The following is a 24,741-nucleotide window of genomic DNA, read 5'->3' as shown; positions in this document are numbered from 1 at the left end:
TGGCATATTTGATAATATGTAATAATAAAAAGATGGCTAGGCTATTTTATTACAAAATTAAAAATATTGACATTTATCTAATTTCACACACTATTAAGGACTATTTTGCACTAAACCCCTTTTTAAAATGAGCTTCCTTCCAATAAGTTTTTTTAAAGTTAAAAGCTAAAATAATGTTTCTCAGAATCACTTAACAAAAAAAATAAAATATCATGTCGTTCGTTACAATGGAACTCGATCTTCTACTCCGCTACGCTATGGCGATACTCTTCTACTCTCACATTATCTATTCTCTCGTAGTTGTGCAATCTAATCACATAATTTTTTTGCTCTTCTTTTTCCCATATCATTATCTTCTTTGCCCTATTATATTTTTAAATCTCAAACTCAAAATCTTGGGCTGACTATTTTTGTAATTGTGGCGCCACGGACTAAGGGTATAAGTCCAGTTTTGCTGCTTAGGCTAACTATTTTTGTAATCTTTGTTGTAACTGCTTTTCATTTAAACTCATTTTGGGATCCCTTATAAATATTTTAAGTTTTAATGAAAAATTTATACCTTTTGGCCAAAAAATTTAATACCTAACATTTATTTTGCATTAATTACACTTTTGAGTCCAAATGACTTGCTTAACGAGTTAAATAATATTTTAAACACACAGTGTAACAGCCGGGATTAGTAGGGCATTACATACACATTGTGATTGAATTTCACAAAGCCATAATGTGATATGACTATTGAATAAATGTTTTTAACTCCTATCATGTATATGGAGGTTACAAAATCAAGTGAGAAAATGATTAGAACGTTTTGGAAAAAGGTGCAAAATTAGGAGGCTGTAACAACCCCTAGGTCGTGGCCAAGAGCATCCTAGGCCGCGACCTGGGAGTCAGAGGCTCACGACCACGACGTGGGAGGCCCGGCATGTCCCAAGCCGCGACCTGGGGTGCTGACAGCCAAATTCCATTGTCTTTTTTCCAATTTGAACGATTTTAACATCCAAAGTAACTCTCAGATATTCATTTTAATTCCATAAACATCCAATTAAACATTGGTAACAACCAAGAGGGTTGGTGGAATTTTAAATTCAAAAGGTGTCTCAAAACTCTATAAATAGGAGTCTGATGCTTACTTGTAAGACACACTATTTTCTATCCACAAAGTAATTGGCTGGAAAATACACAAAAATACTTGATAATTCTAGAGAGTTATTTCCAAACTTGAGAGTCCCTTAGTGCTTAGAGAATAAAGAGAAATAAACTTTTGGACAAATGTCTTAAACCTTGTTCAAGTTGGTGATTCCCATTACTCCACACTTTGATTGTGTGAGTGTTATAGTGTTATAGTGTTCTTGTTGTTTTTGCTTTGTTTTCTATTTACTATTGTTCTTATTTCATTCTTCATGTTCTTCTTTGTTCTTTATAGTTACTTGTACTATTTTGCTTTGAGGTTGTAATCTTATTCTCTTCTACTTCTTCTCACATCAATTTACTTGTATTTTTAACAATTGAGTTGTAACATTTATTTTAGTCAAAGCCTTGTCTATTGTATTTCTTGTTTAGAGTTATATTTTGGTTTTACCATTTTGACTGAATAATATATATTCTCTAGAGCCCTTGAAAACTCTCTTGGTTCCCCTTTTCTTCCATCCAATTTTGACGTCTTATTAGACTCTCAAAGATATAGGTAAGTTTTATTGGATTTAATTTGATTTTTCTCCTTTATTTAGAGTATGTATTATGCGTTGACCTAGTGCAATATTCATATAACACACTTGTGAAACAAACATTACCTTTCTAATGGTGGTTCTTTGCTTCTTAATAGGCTAGTTTACTTTGCAATCTGAATGTCTCCTTTGTCTTCTATAGATGTAGATTCATTGCATCTATTAAGTGATGTTCTTGTTTCCAATGAGGGGTATGTTGCTTGCTTGTAGAGAAATTGGTGTCAGGGAAAGTACTTAAGTCTATTAAAGGAGGATTATATGTGGGCATATGTTGGTAATGATAACTGGAATTTGTTGGTAATAATGTCCCTTTTGAATTGGGTAGTTAATGCTATGTGAAAAGAAATTGAGACCACTTCGATTTTGTGTTTTTGTGCTTGATTTGAAGTAGGAGCTAACACCAATGTCTCGTTAATTGACTTGGATCTGTCAAGTAACCCTTCAAAGGTTCCTGCTGCTAAGAAAAATGAGACGAGGTGACAATAATCTGTATTAGTTATGTAAGAAGGGTGTCTATAATCTGTATTAGTAATTTTTTTTTGTTTAATAGTAGATCGTTGCAGCTTGATAAAATCTGAAATTCTGTTTTTTAAGATTATCAACTGAATTTAACAAACAATTTAATTAATGCGGAACAGTTATACAATTGTTTGAACAGACAGATATTCTAATGTATCAAGACAGATTGCTAATGAATCAGAATACACAAACAAAAAGTAAATAAACAAAAAGTAATGTGACACAAGAAGTTTTTTACATAGTTCGGAAAACCTAGTCCACGGAGCCACGCTCAGAGATAAAATTAATCAATAAAGTCTCAAAAGTACAAAAAACAATTGACTTATACAAGTTTAGACTCCCTCTAAAACTTGTCACAACATTAAAGTACTCAACTTTAATAATTTGATTTTGACAATCACAAAGAGCACGAAATCCCTTATGATCTTAATGAGTGCTCACTTCATCTCGAAGTAAGACTTATGAAAATCTTCTTCCGAAGACTTATATGTCACGTACACAAGCTTTATGACCTATTCAATAATAAACAACACAAATCACAAACAAACAAAGAGATAGTATAACAAAAACTACTATTTACAAATAAAATAACTCTTCAAAAGCATAAAGCATTAGAAATGGTGAAGAGGTAAGAATGGCTGCAGCTTAGGCCTAGTATTTATAGAGTTTAAAAACCCTTAAGCCAGCCAATCTCGTTAATGGCCTAAATCAGACCAAATCGGGAAGTTACTCAAAATAACTTCTCATTTCATTTACTGTAGGAATTTCCAGATGTGACAGACAACCATTCTGTAATATCAGGAAATGGACGAACCTAGTCTTAAATTCCAACCAGGTTCATTTCAAAATTTCCTTCTTTTGGGCACAAGCTTCATTCAATTTTTTTATTTTAGATCGATAAAATCAAGGGAAAACATACAGAGAATAATTCTTTAATATACACACTCATTATAAACAATGTTACTATAAATATTTAATGAAACTTGACTATATATAAAATGCATAAAGTAAAAAATTGATTCTTACCAAAATGTGATACAATCACACTTAAATACCCAATAAATAATTTCGAAAAATAGCATTTAAATAATAAAATATATTTATTAAAAATGTTAGACAAGATACCTGCTGCTAAGGAAAATGAGACTAGGTGACAATAATGGATGGAATTGTTGTTAGTCTTAGTTGTGTAAGAAGGGTGCCTGTAATCTGTATTAGTCTTTTTTTTTTTTTTGTTAAATGGAGAGAAGAGGAGAAAGGAGAGAGATGTTATGTTATTTTGGAAATCCTAATTGTGTGATGATATTTGTTTGAATGCACTCGAAGTGATTTACTACTAAGAAGACCGTTGCAACTTGATAAAATTCATAATTTTAGAAGAAGACGGCATGTCACAATTTTATTCATCAACGCACTTAGTATGAGCATATGTTTAAAGAATGAGAAGAAAAAAAACTCAAGGGTGAAGAAAACATACATAGAAGGATCTAACACCATTATATCAAGATGTGAAGTCAATTTATTTCATGAATTAAATATTAGTATTAGAGCTTATGGGGACATATTGTAGACTAATAGTTATTTTCTATTCACCTTAAATTAAATATTTTTTTATAAAATTTATTTAGATATAGGTTGTGTTTGGTAAAAAATTTGTTTTTGAATTTTTTAAACACAAAAATAGAAATATTATTTTTATTTTTGTTTTTTTTATTTTTTAAAAATGAAATATGTTTGGTAATTATTTTTGTTTTCTATTTTTTAAAAACAAAAATAATAAATGTGTTTGATAATTTTTATTTTAATTTTTGTTTAACAATATAAAATGAGGTGTTAATTGAGGAAGATAAGAAAAAAAATGAAAAGTTGAAACAATTTAAAAAAAATTTGAAAATAAAAAAATTATATTTTCAAATTTTAATGAATTTTAATTAAATTTTTGAAAAATAATAAATAAAAATAGAATTACTAAATATTGTTTTATGTTTCATTGTTAAATTTTTAACTAATTAAATAAATAATTATTTTTTTAAGTGTTACCAAACAACACCTAAATTTTTATAATTATATTTTTTTTAAGTATTATAATATTTTATTAACTTATATCAAAATTAACAATAGCATAATTAACTTAGATTAAATATTTGAGATGTTATTTTTCTTATTAGAAAAAAAAATTGAAAAAAAAATTGTTTTCTAAAAACATCTTATTTTTCATTATTCAAACGTGTTTTTTTAAAATTATTTTTAGAAAAATTAGCCAAACACTATCATGTTTTGAAAACTACACAAAAAAAAAAAAAAACCGTTTTTTATTTTCAATTTTAAAAACACATTTCACTCGTAACAATATAACTCCAAAGATAACATTCAGAAAGGCCGAAGAGAACCACAGCACTTTCCGACAGTAGCCATCACCAATCGATACTTTTTGAATGAATTGAGAGTATTACACGAGTTTCCTCATGCTTCTTCTTCAGTTACTCTCTTTTCTTCCTCTTCTTTGAAAACACAAATGCCACTTTCCTCCTCAGCAAAGTCAAGGATAACATCTTTGTCTTCTGAATCTCAGATTACTGCTTCTTCTCTTATAAATCCCATTCCCGCCATCTCTGCTTCGCATCATCAAAACGAAAATGCCAGACTTCATGGTGGGCAGCAGTTCCATCGGTCACCTGCCTCCTCCTACTACGCGTCTCTCCTCCAATCTTGCGTCGCAAGAAAAGCAATCAACCCCGGGAAACAACTTCACGCTCGACTATTCCAAATGGGTCTTGGGTTTAGTACTTATTTAGCTACTAAGCTAGTCAACCTTTATTCTGTTTGCGAATCTGTACGCGACGCCCACAAACTGTTTGATAAAATTCCGAAAAGGAATAACTTATTTCTATGGAATGTTCTAATTAGAGGTTACGCATGGAACGGCCCGTATGAGGTGGCTATATCATTATATAAGCAAATGTTTGATTATGGGCTCATTCCGGACAGATACACTTTCCCATTTGTCCTTAAAGCGTGCTCTGCACTTTCTGCGATTGAGGAAGGGAGGCAAATCCATGAACGTGTAATACATTCCAATTGTGAAAAGGATGTGTTTGTTGGCGCAGCCTTAATTGATATGTACGCAAAGTGTGGTTGTCTGGGAAATGCTCGGCAAGTGTTTGACATGATTGAATCAAGAGATGTTGTGCTGTGGAATTCTATGCTTGCAGCCTACTCACAAAATGGGCAGCCAGATAAAGCGCTTGCTCTATGCAGTCAGATGGCTTTGACTGGCTTAAAGCCAACCGAGGCAACTCTTGTGACTGTTGTATCTGCTTCGGCTGATAATGCAGATCTTCCTGCAGGAAAAATGCTTCACGGGTTTGGTTGGAGGCACGGATTCGAATCAAACGACAAGGTGAAAACTTCGTTAGTAGATATGTACGCCAAGAGTGGTTTGGTGAAGGTTGCCAGGACTTTGTTTGAGCAACTTGGGGAGAAAAAGAGAGTTGTCTCTTGGAACGCAATGATTACTGGGTATTCTATGCATGGTTATGCTGCTGAATCTCTGGATTTGTTTGAGAAGATGAGAAAAGAAGTTGTGCCTGATCATATAACTTTTGTTGGAGTCCTTGGGGCTTGTAGCCATGGGGGTTTGCTCGATGAAGGATGGAGGTTTTTCAATTTAATGGTAAGAGAATACCATATTGAACCAACAGTTCAGCATTACACATGCATGGTTGATCTCCTTGGGCATTGCGGGCAATTTGACCAGGCTTATAATCTCATATTGGAAATGAAAGTTGTGCCAGATTCTGGTGTGTGGGGTGCTCTGTTGAATTCGTGTAAAATTCATGGAAAGGTTGAGCTAGCTGAGCTGGCAGTTCAGAAACTGGTGGAACTTGAACCTAATGATGCTGGAAATTATGTGATATTATCGAACATGTATGCTCAAGCAGGGAATTGGGAAGGAGTTGCGAGTCTGAGAAAGTTAATGATTGATAATGGAATTAAGAAAAGCACTGCTTGTAGCTGGATTGAAGTGAAAAACAAAGTCCATGCTTTCCTTTCTGGAGATACTTCACACCCTAATTCTGATGCAGTATACGAGGAGCTAAAGAGGTTAGGAGGATTAATGGCAGAAGCTGGATATGTTGCTAGCACTGGTTCAGTCTTCCATGACGTGGAAGATGACGAGAAGACTAGCATGGTTTGTAGTCACAGCGAGAGGTTGGCGATTGCATTTGGCCTAATTAGTACAGAGTCCGGAACTAGGCTTTTGATAACCAAGAACCTCCGGGTTTGTGAAGATTGCCATGTTGCAATCAAGCTCATCTCAAAAATTACAAAGAGAGAACTCATAGTCAGAGATGTCAATCGTTACCATCACTTTAAAGATGGAGTGTGTTCTTGTGGTGATTATTGGTGAATGTAAGAAGACAAGGTTCAAGGCTTGAAGTAAAGCTAAGTTATGATCTGTCTTTAATGATGGAAATACTCAAAAAGCATTCTTGCATATGCTCTTCTTTTGTATGCCATTCATATAAAAGCAGAAGCTTTCATACGGAATCTTGAGAGGAAGGATAATGTATTTATACAACAAAGATTACGAGAAGATAGTGAAAGTGACATGCACATAGAAGAAAGAAATGAAGTTACTGCTGATGGAATTTTTTACATCTTGATGCTTTCTTTCCAAGTATTTTCTTCATATCTTGGCTCAGGCGCTTGATTATTGAATTTTTATAGAATACTGAATACACTATTCCCAGCGACAAGGGACAAATATGTAATTAATAACCAGCAGTCCATTCATTGTTATTAAATTGGAGATTTTTTTTTACAGAAACGTTGTGCTTCTTAGATTCAACGGTTCAGTTTGCCTCTTTTTATTATCGGCTGCCTACATGGTCACATCGATCCCCTGTCGAAGCCCCAGCTGATGCAAAGCAAATGAAGCTCAATCAAGAAAAATTCGATCTATTGTTTAATTGGTTAGTTTTAGATGAACACGAGCAGGACTATCTATATAATGATTTGAAGTGAGATGCAGTAAAGCATAGAGAAAAACACGGGGCTATAGTTGACAATATGGACGCAATACTGTGGAAAACTATTTTGTCGAAGCATTCTTTAAATGTTGTAAATATAGGAAAATTTTACGTTTCAGAAACAGGTGCGAGTCTCAAAATAAAAATAAAAAGTAAAAAAGAAAGATGTGCGAGAATCTTACGTTTCATGTTTGCAAGAGATAATCTTCTTAAGAAAATCTCGAAAGCTTGTCAAGACAATCTTCTCCTGCTCCATATAGACTTTTGCATTAGGGATCCACTTATGATTTCCATCTGGGGAAGCTGTATCTTTGCTCAACATGGTAACATTCTCATCAGAAGATAATGCCTCTACTCTGCGAGATAACACCATCCCTTTTTGTTCATTGACATCTGCAGGTTTAGAAAACTTTGCAATGAATATTTTCAAATGGTCATCTGGAACCACTTCTCCAATATATAGTTTAGTCAAGACAAGTGCTGGGATTTTGTATGTACTAGTATAGTCACATATTAACGACTATTAATTGAAGTGCCTCTTAATTGGTTTATAATTATAATGAGATGGTTAATACTTGCTAATTGAGCCAGAGACACATAGATGTACCCTAATGCCTATTGGTTGTCCACCATCATAAATGACAGACCCAAACCAGCCCAATTCCATCTCTTAGGATAGAATCACATGTAATAACTGATAAGTGTTGTGCATGGGTGCTAAGGGAGATAGTATTGTGGTTTAGACAAAGAGGTTGCTTCCATAGGTTCTCTTACATCTTTTGTTCTCTGTGTGTTTCTTGTGTTTTTGACAGATTGAAAGAAGATTAAGCATCAAGATGGCTAATGGAGAAGCTATACCAAACTTAGGAGGTATGATTATTTACTGTCCAATTTATGCCCTGAATAAATTGATGTTGTTATTTGAATCATACTTATGCTCACCCATTTAGTTTCAACAAGAAGTTCGTGCTAAAAAGGGCCTTGATCTTTCAATATTTGTTGAACTAAATTGCAGTTTAGAAAACTACAGGACCGAATAAAAAATGCAAAAAAAACTGAAAGATAGGACAAAATAATATAAACCACCTATAGAGAAAATAATATGTAATTTGTTCTTCGTGCCAACATATACTAATACGAGACAAATGAATTGGAGCGATGTCGAAACAAAAACAAAAACTGAAAAGGAAAAAGGAATATTCCATGTAATTTTGTTGCTTCATACATAAATGGTACCTGTAGCATGTATCCTATCAGCATGAGCCGCTATCACCATATCTGAGCAAATGCGCCTAATGGAATCTGTAGTTATGCTTGCTTGCAGTGATCTGGTGGCCACAATAATGACGACCAGAATTATGAAACTATAACTAGTGCGCTGAAAAGTATCTTTCTAAATATATGAACCTGCATTCGAGAGAATTGGCACAAAAGGCAGGCGGTGACCTAGAGGTTACAAGAGGATTCACCTGCTAAACATAGATTAGAAAACGTGAAATATAAAATGAGGAGGAAATTAATGTGGAGCAATTGACATGTGTGGGAGTAGTTTCTTCAAATCTCAACTAATTCTATTAGTGGATTGTTTGGTTCACAACTGTCATAACAACCCCATTAACTTAAGTGTTATTTCAGTCATTGATCTATAAAATGACAACTTCACTCCACTGGTTAGTGCAGAGAAAAATGCAGATGAAACAAGAGAAACACTATATTAGAAGAGATAACTCAAGTGTGGAAATCAAGATTAAGTATTGAGAAAGGTTGTGAAAGTTGGATTTGAGGAACTATATTGAGAAGCACAACTGTTGGAAAAGTGCTTGCTCAGAGATTGAGAGGAAAACACTTGTGTGATTGAGTGTTTAGAGAGTTTGTTTCAAGATTGTTCCAAGAAGCTCCATTGAAGCCTTGTACTCATTTCACTGATTGAATAAAGAAGAGATAGTGGTTCCTAAAACTGGATTAGGTTCAAAATCACATTGATCTTTTTCTGAACTAGTATATATACTTGTGTTGATTTATGCTTTCATGCTTTTCGTTTTTTAACTGTTTGATAATTAGTCTTACTGATTTGTGTTCTTAGATTCATCTCTGGTTCACTGAGATTCATCTTAAGTTCTTAAATTGAGAAATCTATCTTCATTTCCATCAACATGTATGTTTAATTGAGCAGCCAAATCAATAAAGAGCAAGGCATTTATTCTCATTTCTGCCCTAAAGGCTATGTAGAAAATAATAACGAATTCCTTTTAAAGTATCCATGTAATTTTAGTTAAGCCATTGGATTTACTATGAAGGTAATATGAAGTAGAGTGGTAGAAATGCTTTCGTCGTCCAAAAGCAATAACATTGTAGCATTTGGACGAGAAGGGTACCTGAATTGGAGTATTTTTCTCATTAAAACCCAAAGGTTCCTGGCCTCCTTTTCTAATTGATACCAAAGAGTCTGACCGCTGGATAGCAGCAGTAGGTGTAGCACTGGCCCTCCTGAAACAGGTTTTGGCATTATATCGTTCCTGAGGTGATAGGACTAATCTCTCCGCACATCCTTTTAGGTTCTTGCAGTCCAAGCATTTACAATGTTCAGAGCAAAGGATCTCAGCTTGGAAGCACTGGCAATATTTCTTTAGGCAAAATGTTTTCTTACAGTGGCACCCCTTTTGTTGTTTTGCTACGGACGTAGTGTCCTTGTTCTGAACCTTAAATCGTACCAAGACCAATTCCAATGATACAAAGCCCATGTTACTACAGAATATTATCGGATTTTCAGCCATATGTCATTTTTTTCATGAAACAGCATAATAATTTAGAGCACACACACAGATTAGACGACCTTAAAAAACAACAGAAAAGTCGTTTAAACTAATCCTACTTTCCACCTAAATTCAACTATAGCCTGAAGGAAAGGGAAATATACCAGTACCTCGATAAGCTTTATATCAGAATTTGCAATATTTCATCGGCATACCTTAATATCTGGAGTTAGATGTGGGCTGTTGGCGGTTTTTGAGCTGAAAACATTCCGGTTTCGTTCTAAAATACTTTCAACAGCTGCAATCCTCGCGGGCTTATTTTCGATGTTATTGTGACAATCAACACAATTGCACCCATTGCAATAGATTCCAGAAGCAAAGCATTCACAGTACCTGAAAATTTGTAGATAATCGTCATGAAAGAAATCAAATCTAGCTACTTCAATGAGCCATCCCATACAGTTTTAGTTTGAAATATGGACTCTGCATGCAAAGCATACAGAATTATTACAAGGCTCTGAGATAAGGACTGAATTTATTTATCTAAATATTTCAAAAACCAATTATACCTGAAGGACTTCAAAATCTATCCTTTAAAATAATAATCTTGTTCATATTTCACAGCTTTAGCCTTTAATATGATCACAGTAAAATAATTCTCTTTCATATTAAACTTGAAAGGATTCATTAAAACATGCCAAACTTAAGATTTATGGTATGACATGACAAATATAATTAAGATAAATAAACAACGAATTTGTGATCATTTGAATTAGAGAACGTAATATGTATGGTGAAACAAGTCCATATAAAAGTTTACTCACAATTTTAAGCACTTTGTTTGCTTGCAACGACATTGCCTTTGATGCTCTGGAGTACCATTATCTTCTTTTCCAACTTGAGCTTGAGGTTGTGACGATGAGGACTCTATCTTTCTGATTCACATGAAATAACACAATAAATGACTTGAAAGTGCACACAGTTAACAATTTTCTAAATCTTTCAATTTGTCCTGATTTGAGAAAATTAGTTCTCTCTTTACATTTTTGATTGATTCCTTGATCCAGTATCCTGAGCCGGATATAGCTATGGCAGAAAGTTTTCATTCTTTTGGCGTATTACCAATATTGGGAACTTAAATTTCATCCCCCTAAATTTGCATAAACAAATTAAAGTTTATAAAAGGGACTTTAGATCGAAATTCTACTAGGATAGTTTTTATAAGTCGATACAAAGAGAATTTCTTTCAACAAAACAATGATTTGTCATTTTTAATGTTTTCTCATGTTCTTTTAAGTTCCCTGTGACTGAAAACATCTTAGACAAATAAATCATTGATTTTTAGTTAGAAACCACAACATAACTTATAAAATCTAACAAGAAAACAGTAAAGACAATTAATTAATTCAATGAAAAATAAATAAATAAAAATGGACGCTATTTTTTATTTCTTTTCATTGTTCGTTATTTTCTCATGAAGCAAACAGAAAATATATCTGAAAATATCGTAGCTCTAATATACAAGAACCTAAAATTGCAGAGAACTCACTCTGTAAATGGTTCTGTTGGCGGAGACAAATGAAGCTCCAAGTTGGGCTTTGCAGGCGACTGAAAGTGATTTAGCGATGAAGAAAAACTAGCAGCCAACGATAAGCCGCCAGACATTGAAAAATCTAGCTGCTTAACCAGATTTTTGGCGCGAAACCTGGAACGGCGATAGCGGCCTCTTGATCTTTTCATCTGATTTCCGCCGGAGATCTCCATTGTCGATCTGATCGATCACATTTCAAATACATGACAAAAACAAATGAAGTCAAGGAAGAAAAAAAAAACGTCATTTTTCAATGAAATTTTAATTTCCATGACGATATCTTTTTCACTTTCCTGAGAACCAAACAATGTCAACATTTTCTTAGCAAACAAACAGAAAAGCGATGAGCGAAAAACGTTTCAGTATTTTGAAATTGGAACCTGTGATGATCTCGGCTAAGATTCACTACTTGGCAGAAACTGGCGAGCTTCGACTGTACGAACTTAAATCCGAGAGAGAATATGAAGAACATAAAAATGAATTGAAATGCGAATATGATGATTTATATACATTCCTGTCCTGTTTCTCTTAATTTTTTTGATTAATCGAGTGATATATTCATGTATTTGGCGCCAATACGCACAAATGAAGAGCAGCACGACGCAATATAAACAAAACGACACTTCCCCTACGAAACGGCGGACGCAATAGAAACAAAACGACACTTCCCCTACAATACGGCGGATGGGAGTTGAAAGTTGAAACACGACAATTTTTATTCTTACCAAACAAATTTCTGCAAACGACAACATCTAAGAAATAGACAATAATTGATGCGAAATTGTTTTTTTTTTAGAATAATATGTACATAATTGTTAAAAATGAATAATTACACTTTTATAACTATAGTGTGTCAAATTTACTAATAAGACTTAGTGTCTTGATTAGCATATCATGAGGGTAATAATTGATTTAGTTATGTTATTACGTAGATTGAATGATTATGTGATTAGAAATGTTTGTTTAAGTGAATTAAATATACATGTGAACTCATTTTGGTTAATAGGGGTATATTTGTAATTTTGGCCCATTGAGGGCATAAATGTAAATTATATGTGTGTTATGCTTGAGACCACAAAATTGTGGAGATTTATTTGTGACGTGTGATCTAAGACAGTTCTAGGGAGTGGAATAGCGAAATAGTCACAACGGGGTCGAATGTCCGGCTCGAGGTGAGCTTAGAGGTATTTTGGGGATATAGTACGTGTGTTAGGATTATTGGGTAACAAGTAGTGATTTAGCGATTATTTAAGTATGTTGGGGATTAAATGGGGAGTTATATGAACACTCAAGGAATTTGCGGGATGCGACAAAAGACAATTTTGCCCTTGGTGGTATTAGAAAGCTAGGATTGGTCTTGGGGATAAACTTGGTTTAGCTTAGCATACTAGAACTGACCAGAAACAGAAGGCATAAGAAAACAAAAACTCTCTCAAGCTAATCTCTCCCTCTTTCTCCCACGTTCTCTTGCTTTCTCTCTCCCCTTTGGTGTATGTGGGAACCTTAAGGAATTCTTTGGAAAGCTAGTTGAAGGTTGGAGAAATTTGAAGGCTATAGTGATTGGAATTAGCTCAGGTCGAATTATCATTTGAGGTAAGAATTTCTGGTTCTGAATTATTAAGTTTCCTGTTGTGATTTTCATGCTTTGTTTAAGTTCAAACCATAAGTCTGATTATGGATTTTGGGAAGGCTAAGGGTTAGCTTTTGAGGTGTTTATGGTGATTAGGTTACCTTGATATGAATTCTAGGTTTAATTTTGGGTAGAGGGGCTGAATTGAGTGCGAATTGGTAAGTTTGGATGAGGAAAACGTAGTGAAAATGCATGGAATTTCTGGGTTTTGGGGTTCGAGTCGCGACCCTATTCTTCAAGCACTGCGGCTCAAATGGAGCGCGCTGCGACCCGTGTCCCCTAGAAGAGAGCCCGAGGCTCTCTGACTTGTAGTGCACCGCGTCCTTAATGGGCTAGGCTGCAACTCACATAGGGAATTATGGCCAAAACAGGGTTTTAAGCTCGGGAACCCAAATGTAAGGGATCGGGAAGGATTATACTATCTGGTTTAGTAGAATCCGAGGTCCCAAAGGCTATAATATTAATTTGAAGTTCTTAATTGGTTAGGGCTTGATGGATGTTTGTTTATTGATGCATTGTAACTAGGTTTTACGTCAAGGCCCGGGTTTAGGGGATCGTGCTCAGGATTGCATTAATCAGTTAGCTCGGGACACAGGTAAGAAAACTGTTTGTACCCGTAGAGCAGGGCATGACCCTATTATTTGTGTTTAATGTGTGTGTGAATACCTATAAATGTTATGTTATGCATGATTATGAATGAACGGCGAAGGTTGGGAACGGTGAAGGCCGAGAACGACAAAGACTGGGGACGGCAAATGTCGAGATTGACATTAAGCATGCTGAATGCAAACCGCTAAGGCAAGACCCTCTAAGGGTGTTGTACTCACCCGTTCGGTGAAGACCGTGAACCCAGTGCCTGGTAAAGCACCTAAATCGACATAGGTCGTGTAATGCCCCAAATTTCCTAAAAAGGTTTATGACCTTGATTAGGAGGTCGGGAGGGCCATAATTGATTTATTATGCAATTAAATTATTATATGCATGTGTTAGGTGTATTAAATATGCATGTGAACCCATTTCTGATTAATTTGGTGATTTTCATATTTTGGTCATTTTGGGCATATTTGGCATATATGTGGTATATGTGTGGTGCTTCTTTATTATTTGGTTATGATAGGGTTACTCAACACAAGAGGACCCTAGGAGGTAAGCTAGTGGGAAAGTCACAATGGGATTTATACTCGACTCGGAGTGAGTCAAGGGGTATTTAGCACATTACCGGGTTATTGGGTAATGGGAATAAATATTTGATGATAAATTGGAAGTTAATAAGATCAGGGAGAAGTTCTGGAAGTTTTGACTATTTTACCCCCGGGGGAATTTTCGGGACCTTGGGCATTAGGATTTTCTTAAGGCTACTTAAGCTTGAAGTAACCTGTTAAGAAATAAAATGAACGTTCTCTCTCCCTGAAAGTTCCATTTTCGACATCCAATCGCATTTTCGAAGTAAACTTGAGTTTTAGGACTCGGATTCAAGTGAGGATTGAGACATAGCGATTCTAGGGAAGATTAGAAGCTTATTAGCCTGAGGATTTAGTTGGGAAACAACTCAATCAGAGGTAATTCAAGTTTTAAGTTCTAAGTTTTTAAAGTTTTTAAGCTTGAATTGGATTTTGTGTTTATGAGTTTTTGATTGATTTGAAGCTTGGGTTTTGTGGGTTTTGGATCATGGGGATGTTTGGGAACTTTGATTTTGGAATTTGGAGATGTTTGGAAGGTTTTAAAATGGTAAAATCGAGGAAAAATGGTTGGTTTGTGGTTGGGCCGCGGCCCAGGCTCGATGAAGAAGGTGGAGGTTGTTGAAAGGCCTAAGGGTCGCGGCGCTTGGGAGGTGGGGTCATGGTGCTTGAGTGCATTTGTGGCCGAAGTGATGTTTTGATCATGGGAACTCAAACCTTAGGCCTCGGGATCGTTCCTACTACTCAGTTTAGTGGGATTCGATGTCCCAGAGGCTAGGTCTTGGTTCCGGGATTGGGTTTTAGAACTTAAACTCATTGGATCACCGTTTATGGTTGTCACTAGGTTATCACTAGAGGCTTGGAATCAGGATCGTGCTTGTGGCTCGTTTATTGGTAACCCGTGCTTGGACCAGAAGTAAAAAACTGCACCCCGTATGTGATGCACGAGAAACATATGGTTAGGGCATGCCATGTATGTTAAATATGAGGTTGATCAGAGCTTGAGTCTCTATGTTTGTGCATAATCCTAATTATTCTAGCAATTGTTAAGTAAGCATGTTGAATGCCCTACATTTAGATATTTGACATATGATATGTGTGTAACGACCCAAAATCACTAATATGGCTTAAGGGCCTTGATTATTGTGCCAGGAGGGAATAATTGGTTTATGTGTGAATTTATTAAGTTAACGTGTGATTATATGAATGTAAATGTGATTATATGTTATATTTGTGAGAACCACACTAATATGTAGGTAAATTTGCAGCGTTCGACTCGAGGCGATCCTAAGGAGCTAGTTAGCGGGAAAGTCACAACGGGACTTAATACTTGACTTGGGGCAAGTCAAGGGGTACTTCGGGTATTAGATGATTATCTGGGTTATCGGGTTACGGAAATAAATAATTGGAAATATATTTGAGGTTAGGAAGCTTAGGCGGGAATATTGAGGAATTTTACCATTTTGGCCTCAAGGACGTTTTCGGTACCTCGAGCCCCAGGATTAACTTAATTACCTAAGGATAGACTAAGTAAAAAACTCAGAATTTGGTGGAAATAGAGGAACCGACTCTCCTATCTCTCTCTCCTTCTTTCTTCTTCTTCTTCTTCAAGGAAAACCACTAGAATCTAAGAAACTCAGCTGGAAATTCTGTGTTTTGAGCTAAGGTTTTGAGGGATTAGCTCAGGTGTAACTAAGGGAAATCAACCAGGACTAAGGTAAGAACTGAATTACACTTTTGATCATTAGAATTCTGAGTTTTGGCTGAGTATTACAAGTGTTTATGATTTTGATGTTTAAGGACTGAATTGAAGCTGAGAAGCTTGGGTATTAGCTCAGAAATTGTTAAGGAAGTGGTTCATCAAAGAATGTAAGCTTCAATTCGTAGTTTAGAGCTTAAATTCTGAGTTTGCATGACTGGTTTTAGAGTTCTTGAGCTACTGGGTTTCAGAAATCAAAATGGGATTTTAATGAGTTTTTAAGCTAGGTTTTTGTTGGATTGAGTTGCTAGAATCATGTTAGGAGTCTTGTGATCAATGGGTTTTGGAATTAGGGTGCTTTGGGATGGTTTTTAGCAAGGTTAGGATGCTAGAAATGGTGGTTTTTCTGGGCACAAAGGGTTGGGCCGCTACTCTGTTCTAGAGTGCCGCGGCCCTGCGAAGCAAAGAAGAGCCAAGGAGGCTCTGCAGTGGGGAAGCGCCGCGGCGCCACAGAGCAGGGCCGTGACGCGTGTCTGTGGTCAGAGAGGCCTAGCCTCTATTTCAGGGGCGGGTCGCAGCTGGGTTCCAAGGGCCGCAGCCCTTAAGGGTATATTTGATCTTTTCGAGGTTTTAAGCGTGGTAACCTAACCCAGGGTGCTCGGGATCGATTCCACCACCGTGTTTGATGGAATTCAATGTCCCGGAAGCTAGAAATCCATCCGGAAATATTAACGCGATTATTAATGGTACTCCCTATCTTGGTTGTGACTAGGTATTAAGCTAGGGCTCGGGAAGCGGATCGTGCTCAAGAGGCGTCGCTCGTAATCAATAAACTTGGGAATTAAAGGTAAGAAAACTGCACCGGGTTGTGGATTTACAATGGGACTAAGGGTTCCCTATCTCGTATGCCTTGTAAAGTGTAATGCCCTGGATAGCCAAGACCGTTACACTGTGTGTTTATAAAGTGTCAGACTTGCTAATTAAGTCATCAAATTAAAAACGTGTTACTGAAACTATAAAGGAACTAGGGTTAAAAATGGTTTGGTCTCAAAAGCCACGTTTTCATTAAGAAACATCATCTGTTTGCACGGGATCCCAAAAATATTAAGTTTAAAGACCATTTACAAAAGTCATAGGGCTTAGATACAACAACCAGCCATACTAAGGCAAAACGAACAGTTAGGCAATCCCCGTCCTGTCCACTCCTCGACCGTGGTGATCGAGCAGCTGGCTATGTACATTCCAACCTGAAGCTCTCCATCTCAGGCTTGGTCCAACTTGCCCTTGCCTTTACCTGCACCACGTAGCACCTGTGAGCCAAGGCCCAGCAAGAAAACACAACAACAGAGCATAAGTAATCAGCAGACAAATCAATATCTCACGTTGCATCACAAGTTCTCAAACATATAATCATTCGGTATAATCAAGTATTCAACATACTAAACATATCAGCTTATATCGTATAACACTGCACAAATGATAACTAGGGCTAGCGCTCTCAGGCTGCTCCCTCCGTTATCCCACTGACTCCGGCCCACTTAAACCGAGCTCAGTGAATGTTAAGCTGTCCTTGGCTACCAGTGGCCAAGCCGCGCCCTTATGCGCGAATATTATGTACGACACTCTTAGGCCACTTTTACATGTCCCATGGCATGATACCATCATTGACACGATACAAATATCGGGAGCACTTAGTCCCATCACAAACATATAACCGGGTGCAGTTTTCTTACCTTTCAATTCACCAGCTTTGATCCCTTGACTCCTTAAGCACGATCCCCCCTCGAGCCCTAGTGCTCACCTAAACACAACCATAGGCCAAAGTCATCATCAATCCTCAAGTCCAAAACCTAGCCTCGGGGCTAATCCCAAGCCCCAGAGAAGTCCTAGTTCCACCAAACAAGGTGGTGGAATCGAACCCCAAACCCTAGGTCAAAAGCCCTTGCAAACAACCCTAAAATTCCCTTCAGAAGACAGGGTAGCGCTACAGCGCTCATGGGAGGGCGCTACAGCGCTACAAACAGAAGCAAAGCTCCATCAGCAAACTTGGCCTAGCGCTACAGCGCCCAAAGGCTAGCGCTGTAGCGCTAGTCACATATTGGCCAACACTAGTTTTTTCCCTCCTGCGATTTCCTCGAACCAACCTCAACCAAAACCCTTCCAAATCCTTCCCAACCTCAAAAACAACCTTATGACCATACTCCACTCATCCCAAGCACCCCAAATACCTAGAACTCAAGCACATGCATCCCCAAACTCAAAATTCACCATAGCCACTCCTAAACACTAAAACTCAGCAGAAACCAGATGAACAACAAAGTTAGAGTTAAGGTTTTATACCTTTGGTGGAATTTCGACCACAAGTTGCCTCAAGACCTCCTTGGCTTGCTCCTCCTTAGCCTTAGGCCTGAATTCCCTAAAGTTTCCATCCAATTCAACATAAACACCATAACTCAAAAACCAAAAACAGAAACTGAAGAACTCCAAAGTCTTACCTCAAGTGTTGATGAACTCTTGCTAAACCTCTGCCAGTTTCTCAATCCTAGGTTAGGATCCTTGATGCTTAGTTTATCCCAGCTCTCCTCTGAGCTTTACTCCAGAAAACCTCAAGAAACAGATGAAGGAAATATAAACCGACCTAGAGAACTCTCTCTGTTTTTCTCTCTTTCTTTTCCCTTCCTTTTCCTTCTTTTTCAGACTTCTACTGTAACGCCCTGGATAGCCAAGACCGTTACACTGTGTGTTTATAAAGTGCCAGACTTGCTAATCAAGTCATTTACTTAAAATCATGTTACAGGAGCTACAAAGGAAGTAGGGTTAAAAGCGTTTTGGTCTCAAAAGCCACATTTTTCATTAAGAAACGTTATCTAATTACACGGGATCCCAGAAATACAGGTTTAAAGTTCGTTTAAAAAATTTGTAAGACTCAGATACAATAACCAGCCATACTAAGGCAAAACAAGCGGTTAGGTAATCCCTGTCCTGGACCACTCCTCGACCATGGTGATCGAACAGCTGGCTATGTACATTACACCTCGGAGCTCTCCACCTCAGGCTTGGTCCAACTTGCCCTTGCCTTTACCTGCACCACGTAGCACCCGTGAGCCAAGGCCCAGCAAGAAAACACAACAACAACAGAGCATAAGCATTTAACACTCAAGTCAATATCTCACATTGCATCACATAGCCTCAGCCAAATAACCACTCAATATAGTCAAGTATTCCACATATTAAGCATATCAATTCATAACATGCACAGTTTATAACGATAACCAGGGCTAGCGCTCACAGGCTGCTCCCTCTGTTATCCCAGTGTTCATGGCTCCCAGTGGCCAAATCGCGCTCTGTGCTCTAATAGTATATACGATACTCTTAGGCCGCTTTTACATGTCCCATGGCATGATACCAACATTGACACGATACAATTCTTGGGAGCACTTAGTCCCATCACAATCATATAACCAGATGCAGTTTTCTTACCTTTCAATTCACAAGCTTTGATCCCTTGACTCCTTGAGCACGATCCCCCTCGAGCCCTAGCGCTCACCTAAGCACAATCATGGCCAAAGTCATCATCAACCCTCAAGTTCAAAACCTAGCCCCGGGGACAATCCCGAGCCCCCGGGAAGTCCTAGTTCCACCAAACAAGGTGGTGGAACTAAACCCCAAACCTTAGGTAAAAAACCCTTGCAAATAACCCTAAAATCCCCTTCAGAAGGCAGGGTAGCGCTACAACGCTCTTGGGAGGGCGCTACAGCGCTACAGACAGAAGCCAAATTCCCCTCAGCACTATGGCCTAGCGCTACAGCGCCCAAAGGCTAGCGCTGTAGCGCTAGTCACAGACAGCCCAGCACCAAAATTTCTCTTCTGCGATTTTCTCGAACCAACCTCAACCAAACCTCTTCCAACTCTTACCCAAACTTAAAAACAACTTCATGAACACACTCCACTCATCCCAAGCACCCCAAACATCTAAAACCCAAGCACATGCAACCAAAAACTCAGAATTCACCATAGTCACCTCTAAACTCTAAAACCCAACAAAAAACCAGCTGAACATCAGAGTTAGAGCTTAGAATTCATACCTTTGATAGGATTTCGCCCACAAGCTATCCCTAGGCTTCCTTGGCTTTCTACTCCTCAGCCTTAAGCCTGAATTCCCCAAAGTTCCATTCAATTCAACTTAAATACCACAACTCAAAAACCAGGATCAGAAATGGATGAACTCTAGAATCTTACCTCAAGTGTTAATGAAACCCTGCTAAACATCTGCCAATTCCTTAGTCTTAGGTCAAGATCCTTGATGTCTAGTTACCCCAGCTCTCCTCTAGCTTTACTCCAAAAAGTCCTCAAGAAACAGATGAAGAAAGCCTGAACCGACTCAGAGAAACTCTCTCTGTTTTTCCCTCTTTCTTTTCCCTTCCTTTTCCTTCTTTTTCAGACTTCTTTGATATTCTACAAATTCCACTAACATAAAGCCTTAGTATAATCTAACTTCTGTAAAGCAAATGACCACTATGCCCTCCCTATTAGTTCTAACCCTTTAGTCCACTTAAGGGCATTTTAGTCATTTCATCCAATTCCCGCTAATTCCTCGAGTGTCCTTATTATTTCCCGCTCAGTTCCCGATACCTAATTAATCGCCAATAATATTCCCTTATGTCAAAACAAACTCCAGTATATCTGCTAAATTCCCATTTATACCCTTGAGCTCACCCCGAGTCGGGTATAAATCCCCCCTATGACTTTTCCGCTACTTTGCTCACTAGGATCGTCTCGAGTCATAGATCACACGTATATCCACATAATAATGTGGTCTTGACAATTATCACATATATCAAAGCAGTTATGCCCATAATGGCCAAAATTACGATTATGCCCTTCTAACCTAATCAAGGCCTACATGCATACTAACACACATAGTCATGCATCTCAAATACTCAAGTAATCATATAACATGTTTTAAATCATAATCATGCATCTAAATCATTAAAACCACACACAATTCCCATTATGCCCTCTAGGCACACTAATCAAGGCCCTTAAGTCTTATTAGCGAATTTGGGTCGTTACATCTACACATCTCTACAATTCCCACTAACATAAAGCCTTGGTAATATTTAACTCCTGTAAGCCAAATGACTATTATGCCCTCCCTATTAAGTCTAAACCCTTTAATCTACTTAGGGAATTTTAGTCATTTTACCCAATTCCTGCTAACTCCTCGAGTGTCTCTAATATTTCCCGCTTAACTCCCGATACCTAATTAATCACCAATAATATTCCTCAATATCAAGATAGACTCCAGTATACTCACTAAATTCTCATTTATACCCCTAGACTCACCCCGAGCCGGGTACAAATCCCCGCCATGACTTTTTCGCTACTTTGCTCACTAGGATCGTCTCGAGTCACAGATCACAGATATACCCACATAATAATGTGGTCTCGACAATTATCACATATATCAGTACAGTTATGCCCATAATGGCCAAAATTACGATTATGCCCCTCTAACCTAATCTGGGCCTACATGCATACTAATACACATATTCATGCATCTCAGATATTCAAATAGTCATATGACATGCTTTAAATCATAATCATGCATCTTAATCATTAAAGTCGCACATAATTCCCATTATGCCCTCCAGGCACACTAATCAAGGCCCTTAAGCCTTATTAGTGAATTTGGGTCGTTACATAAAGGATGGTATTATGCCATGTAAATAGTAAACCAATGGCCTAAGAGTGCCGAGGTTTACACCAGCGCATAGGTCGCGGCTCGGCCACTGGTAGCTGAGGACATCTTATTATGCACTAAGCTTGGTTTAAGCGGGCTAGAGTCAGTGGGGTAAACAGAGGGTGCGACCTAAGGTGTCGACCCTGATTATTATGTGATTTGCTCGTTATTATTGATTGGTGGATTGTTATGCTGTATAGCTGGGTAATGATTAACTGACTCTTTGGTTGAACCTTCATGCTTTGTGATTTTTGTGGTATGTTAAGTGTGTGTGAACATGCTTAAAGGGTTATCCAAATGTTATTATTGCTTGTTATATAACATGATATGTTTTCTTGCTGGGCTTTGGCTCACGGGTGCTTCGTGGTGCAAGTAAAGGCAAGGGCAAGCTTGATCAGCCCTAATTTGGAGAGCTCTGAGAGCAGAATGTACATGATCAGCTGCTCAGCCACCACGGTTGAGGGAGACAGGGACAGGAAAACCATAAACTTCTGTTTTGCCTTTAGAAAGGCCAGTGGTTGTCTGTACACTGGAAATTTTGTAAACAGACTTTTAAACGCGGTTTCTTTTAGGATCCCATGTGTAAATGTTTAATTATATGGAAAGTATCTTTTGAGACCAAAAACTTTTAACCCTAGCACATTAATGACTTTAGAATTCTCGTTTTTAACTGATTGGCTTGATTAGCAAGTCCTGCACCTTTCAAATACACAGTGTAACGGTCTTGGCTATCCAAGGCGTTACAATATGCCTGGTAGCATTGCTTACTTGTCTGTGGCTCTGACTTACAAGTCAGAATCGGCAATGGTGTCAGAACTGATTGTGAAGCTGTGACTTACTAGTCAAGTTCAACAGTAGTACTGAGCACTGGTCGTGTGTTATTGACTTAAGAGTCAAGAGCGGCATAAGCATCATTGTAACGCCCCAACTCCTGAGACCGTTACGGTGTGCCTTGTAAACAGTGCAAAACTCGCTAATCGAGTCATTTGGCCAAATCGTGTAACTAAGTATGATTAGCGGTTTAGGGTTTAAACATTTTGGTTAAGATGTAACGTTTCACTAGAACGTTTAACATATACATTGGGTTCCCAAAAATATAATTTCAGAGTTTATTACAGAAAATATTTACAACAGGCCGTTCTAAGCGGCAAAACAGGGTTCAACCCTAGTTCCACTTTAAACCTCGGCCGTGGAGGACGAGCAGCTGCATATGTACACATCACCACCTAAGCTCTTCAACTCAAGGATGGTCCAGCTTCCTCTTGCCTTTACCTGCACCACGTAGCACCCGTTAGCCGAAGCCCAGCAAGAAAACACAATAAAGCATGATATAATATCAACAACGATCATAATAACCATTCAGGACTATCAGTCCAAGCAAATAGGTGACAATAGCCAAAAGTCACAATAATGAGCATCGCTCCTTCTAGCCATATGACGATAGGGTCACCAGGGCTTAACTGATACATGATCCTTTCATAAGTTTGATTAAGACAGGTGCATGGTGATTAGTCACCAACATAACCTTCCTCACGACTCTAGAGTCGAAACTATGGACAACGTCCCTTAGCCATGTGACAAACGGTCACCGGGGTCATATACCTTGGCTATAAACATCTGGTCATAGACCAGGCAAGCGCTTATAAGTTCTATGCCATAGAGCCATTCAATGCGTAATCATCGACCTTAGGGTCGGTCTAGCACTAATGCCATAGAGCCATTCAATGCGTAATCATCGACCTTAGGGTCGGTCTAGCATTAATGCCATAGAGCCATTCAATGCGTAATCATCGACCTTAGGGTCGGTCTAGCATTAATGCCATAGAGCCATTCACTGCGTGATTCTCGACTTTAGAGTCGGTCCCTGACTAGTCAGTGTCATACACAAGTAAGCCATGCCGCCAATCATATATCACATGTTCCATATTCATAAACAAGGTACTCAGCATGCTTACTAAACAGGTATTAGTACAATTAGGACCATGCATAAACACAGAGGCTCAAGCTCTGAACGATATCATACTCAGTATATAAAGCATGTCCCAATCACATGTCTCTCATGCATCATATGCAATACATCCAGCAATCCAACATGCACCAATAACAACCGTGCATGTCACGTTTAATAGTCAACCAACATGCATCAAGAATAGCCATGCATGTCATACATAATAGTCAACCGACATGCATCAATAATAACCACACATGTCATACTCATTAATCAACCAACATGCATCATAATAACCATGCATGTCAACATAATAATCAACCGACATGCATCAATAATAACCATGCATGTCTCATATACACAGGGTGCAGTTTTCTTACCTTTGGTCCAAGCACAGGTTACCAACAAACGAGCCACAAGAATGATCCCGATTCCAAGCCTCTAGTGATGACCTAGTCACAGCCATAATATAAAACCTCATCAAAATGAGTAATTAAATACTTCCAAACCCAACCCAAGCCTCCGGGACGTCGAATCCCACTCAACTAGGTAGTAGGATCGATCCTAGGCCCTTAGAGTTAAGTTCCCATCACAAAAACCACCATTTAGTATTTTTTTCCCTTAAGGGCCGCGGCCCGCCCCCCTGGCAGAGCCTCCTCCACCTTCTTCAAGCTAGGGCCGCGGCGCACAAGAATTGGGCCGCGGCCCAACCTCGAACCAGCCATTTTTTCTTCGTTTTCCACTTTTAAAACCTTCCAAAGACCTATCCAAACATCACCAAATCCCAAAATCAAAGTTCCCAAACATCCCCATGATCCAAAACCCATAAAACCCAAGTCTCAAATCACCCAAAAACACATCGAAACACAAAATCCAATTCAAGCTTAAAAAATTTTAAAAACTTAAAACTTAAAACTTAA

The 24,741-nt window shown here is 37.9% G+C and overlaps 3 protein-coding genes and 1 long non-coding RNA gene across 4 annotated transcripts; 1 reads left to right on the top strand and 3 right to left on the bottom strand.

Moving 5' to 3' along the window:
* The first annotated feature begins 4,571 nt into the window (after positions 1-4,571).
* LOC133795789 (pentatricopeptide repeat-containing protein At4g21065-like) lies at positions 4,572-6,971 on the top strand. Its single transcript, XM_062233250.1, has one exon. It carries the CDS (start codon positions 4,762-4,764, stop codon positions 6,655-6,657), a length of 1,896 nt encoding a protein of 631 aa, XP_062089234.1. The 5' UTR covers positions 4,572-4,761; the 3' UTR covers positions 6,658-6,971.
* Positions 6,972-7,034: 63 nt separating this feature from the next.
* Positions 7,035-9,168, bottom strand: LOC133795790 (protein tesmin/TSO1-like CXC 6). The gene is made up of 3 exons (XM_062233251.1): positions 8,516-9,168; positions 7,462-7,672; positions 7,035-7,167 (listed from the first exon to the last, which is right to left on the bottom strand). The coding sequence occupies exons 1-3, from the start codon at positions 8,553-8,555 to the stop codon at positions 7,140-7,142; spliced, it is 279 nt and encodes a 92-aa protein (XP_062089235.1). The 5' UTR covers positions 8,556-9,168; the 3' UTR covers positions 7,035-7,139.
* A 64-nt stretch (positions 9,169-9,232) lies between these two features.
* LOC133795116 (protein tesmin/TSO1-like CXC 6) lies at positions 9,233-10,490 on the bottom strand. Its single transcript, XM_062232564.1, has 2 exons — positions 10,248-10,490; positions 9,233-10,056 (listed from the first exon to the last, which is right to left on the bottom strand). The coding sequence occupies exons 1-2, from the start codon at positions 10,488-10,490 to the stop codon at positions 9,529-9,531; spliced, it is 771 nt and encodes a 256-aa protein (XP_062088548.1). The 3' UTR covers positions 9,233-9,528.
* A 1,093-nt stretch (positions 10,491-11,583) lies between these two features.
* Positions 11,584-12,087, bottom strand: LOC133793545 (uncharacterized). Its single transcript, XR_009874870.1, has 2 exons — positions 12,004-12,087; positions 11,584-11,803 (listed from the first exon to the last, which is right to left on the bottom strand). It is a non-coding gene; the product is annotated as an uncharacterized LOC133793545 (long non-coding RNA).
* Between the last annotated feature and the right edge of the window lie 12,654 nt (positions 12,088-24,741).

The sequence above is a fragment of the Humulus lupulus genome, chromosome 8 (genome assembly GCF_963169125.1).
Source record: "Humulus lupulus chromosome 8, drHumLupu1.1, whole genome shotgun sequence".
Lineage (NCBI taxonomy): Eukaryota > Viridiplantae > Streptophyta > Magnoliopsida > Rosales > Cannabaceae > Humulus > Humulus lupulus.
Note: the sequence above shows the minus strand (reverse complement) of the source record. Positions and strands in the feature narration are given on the sequence as shown.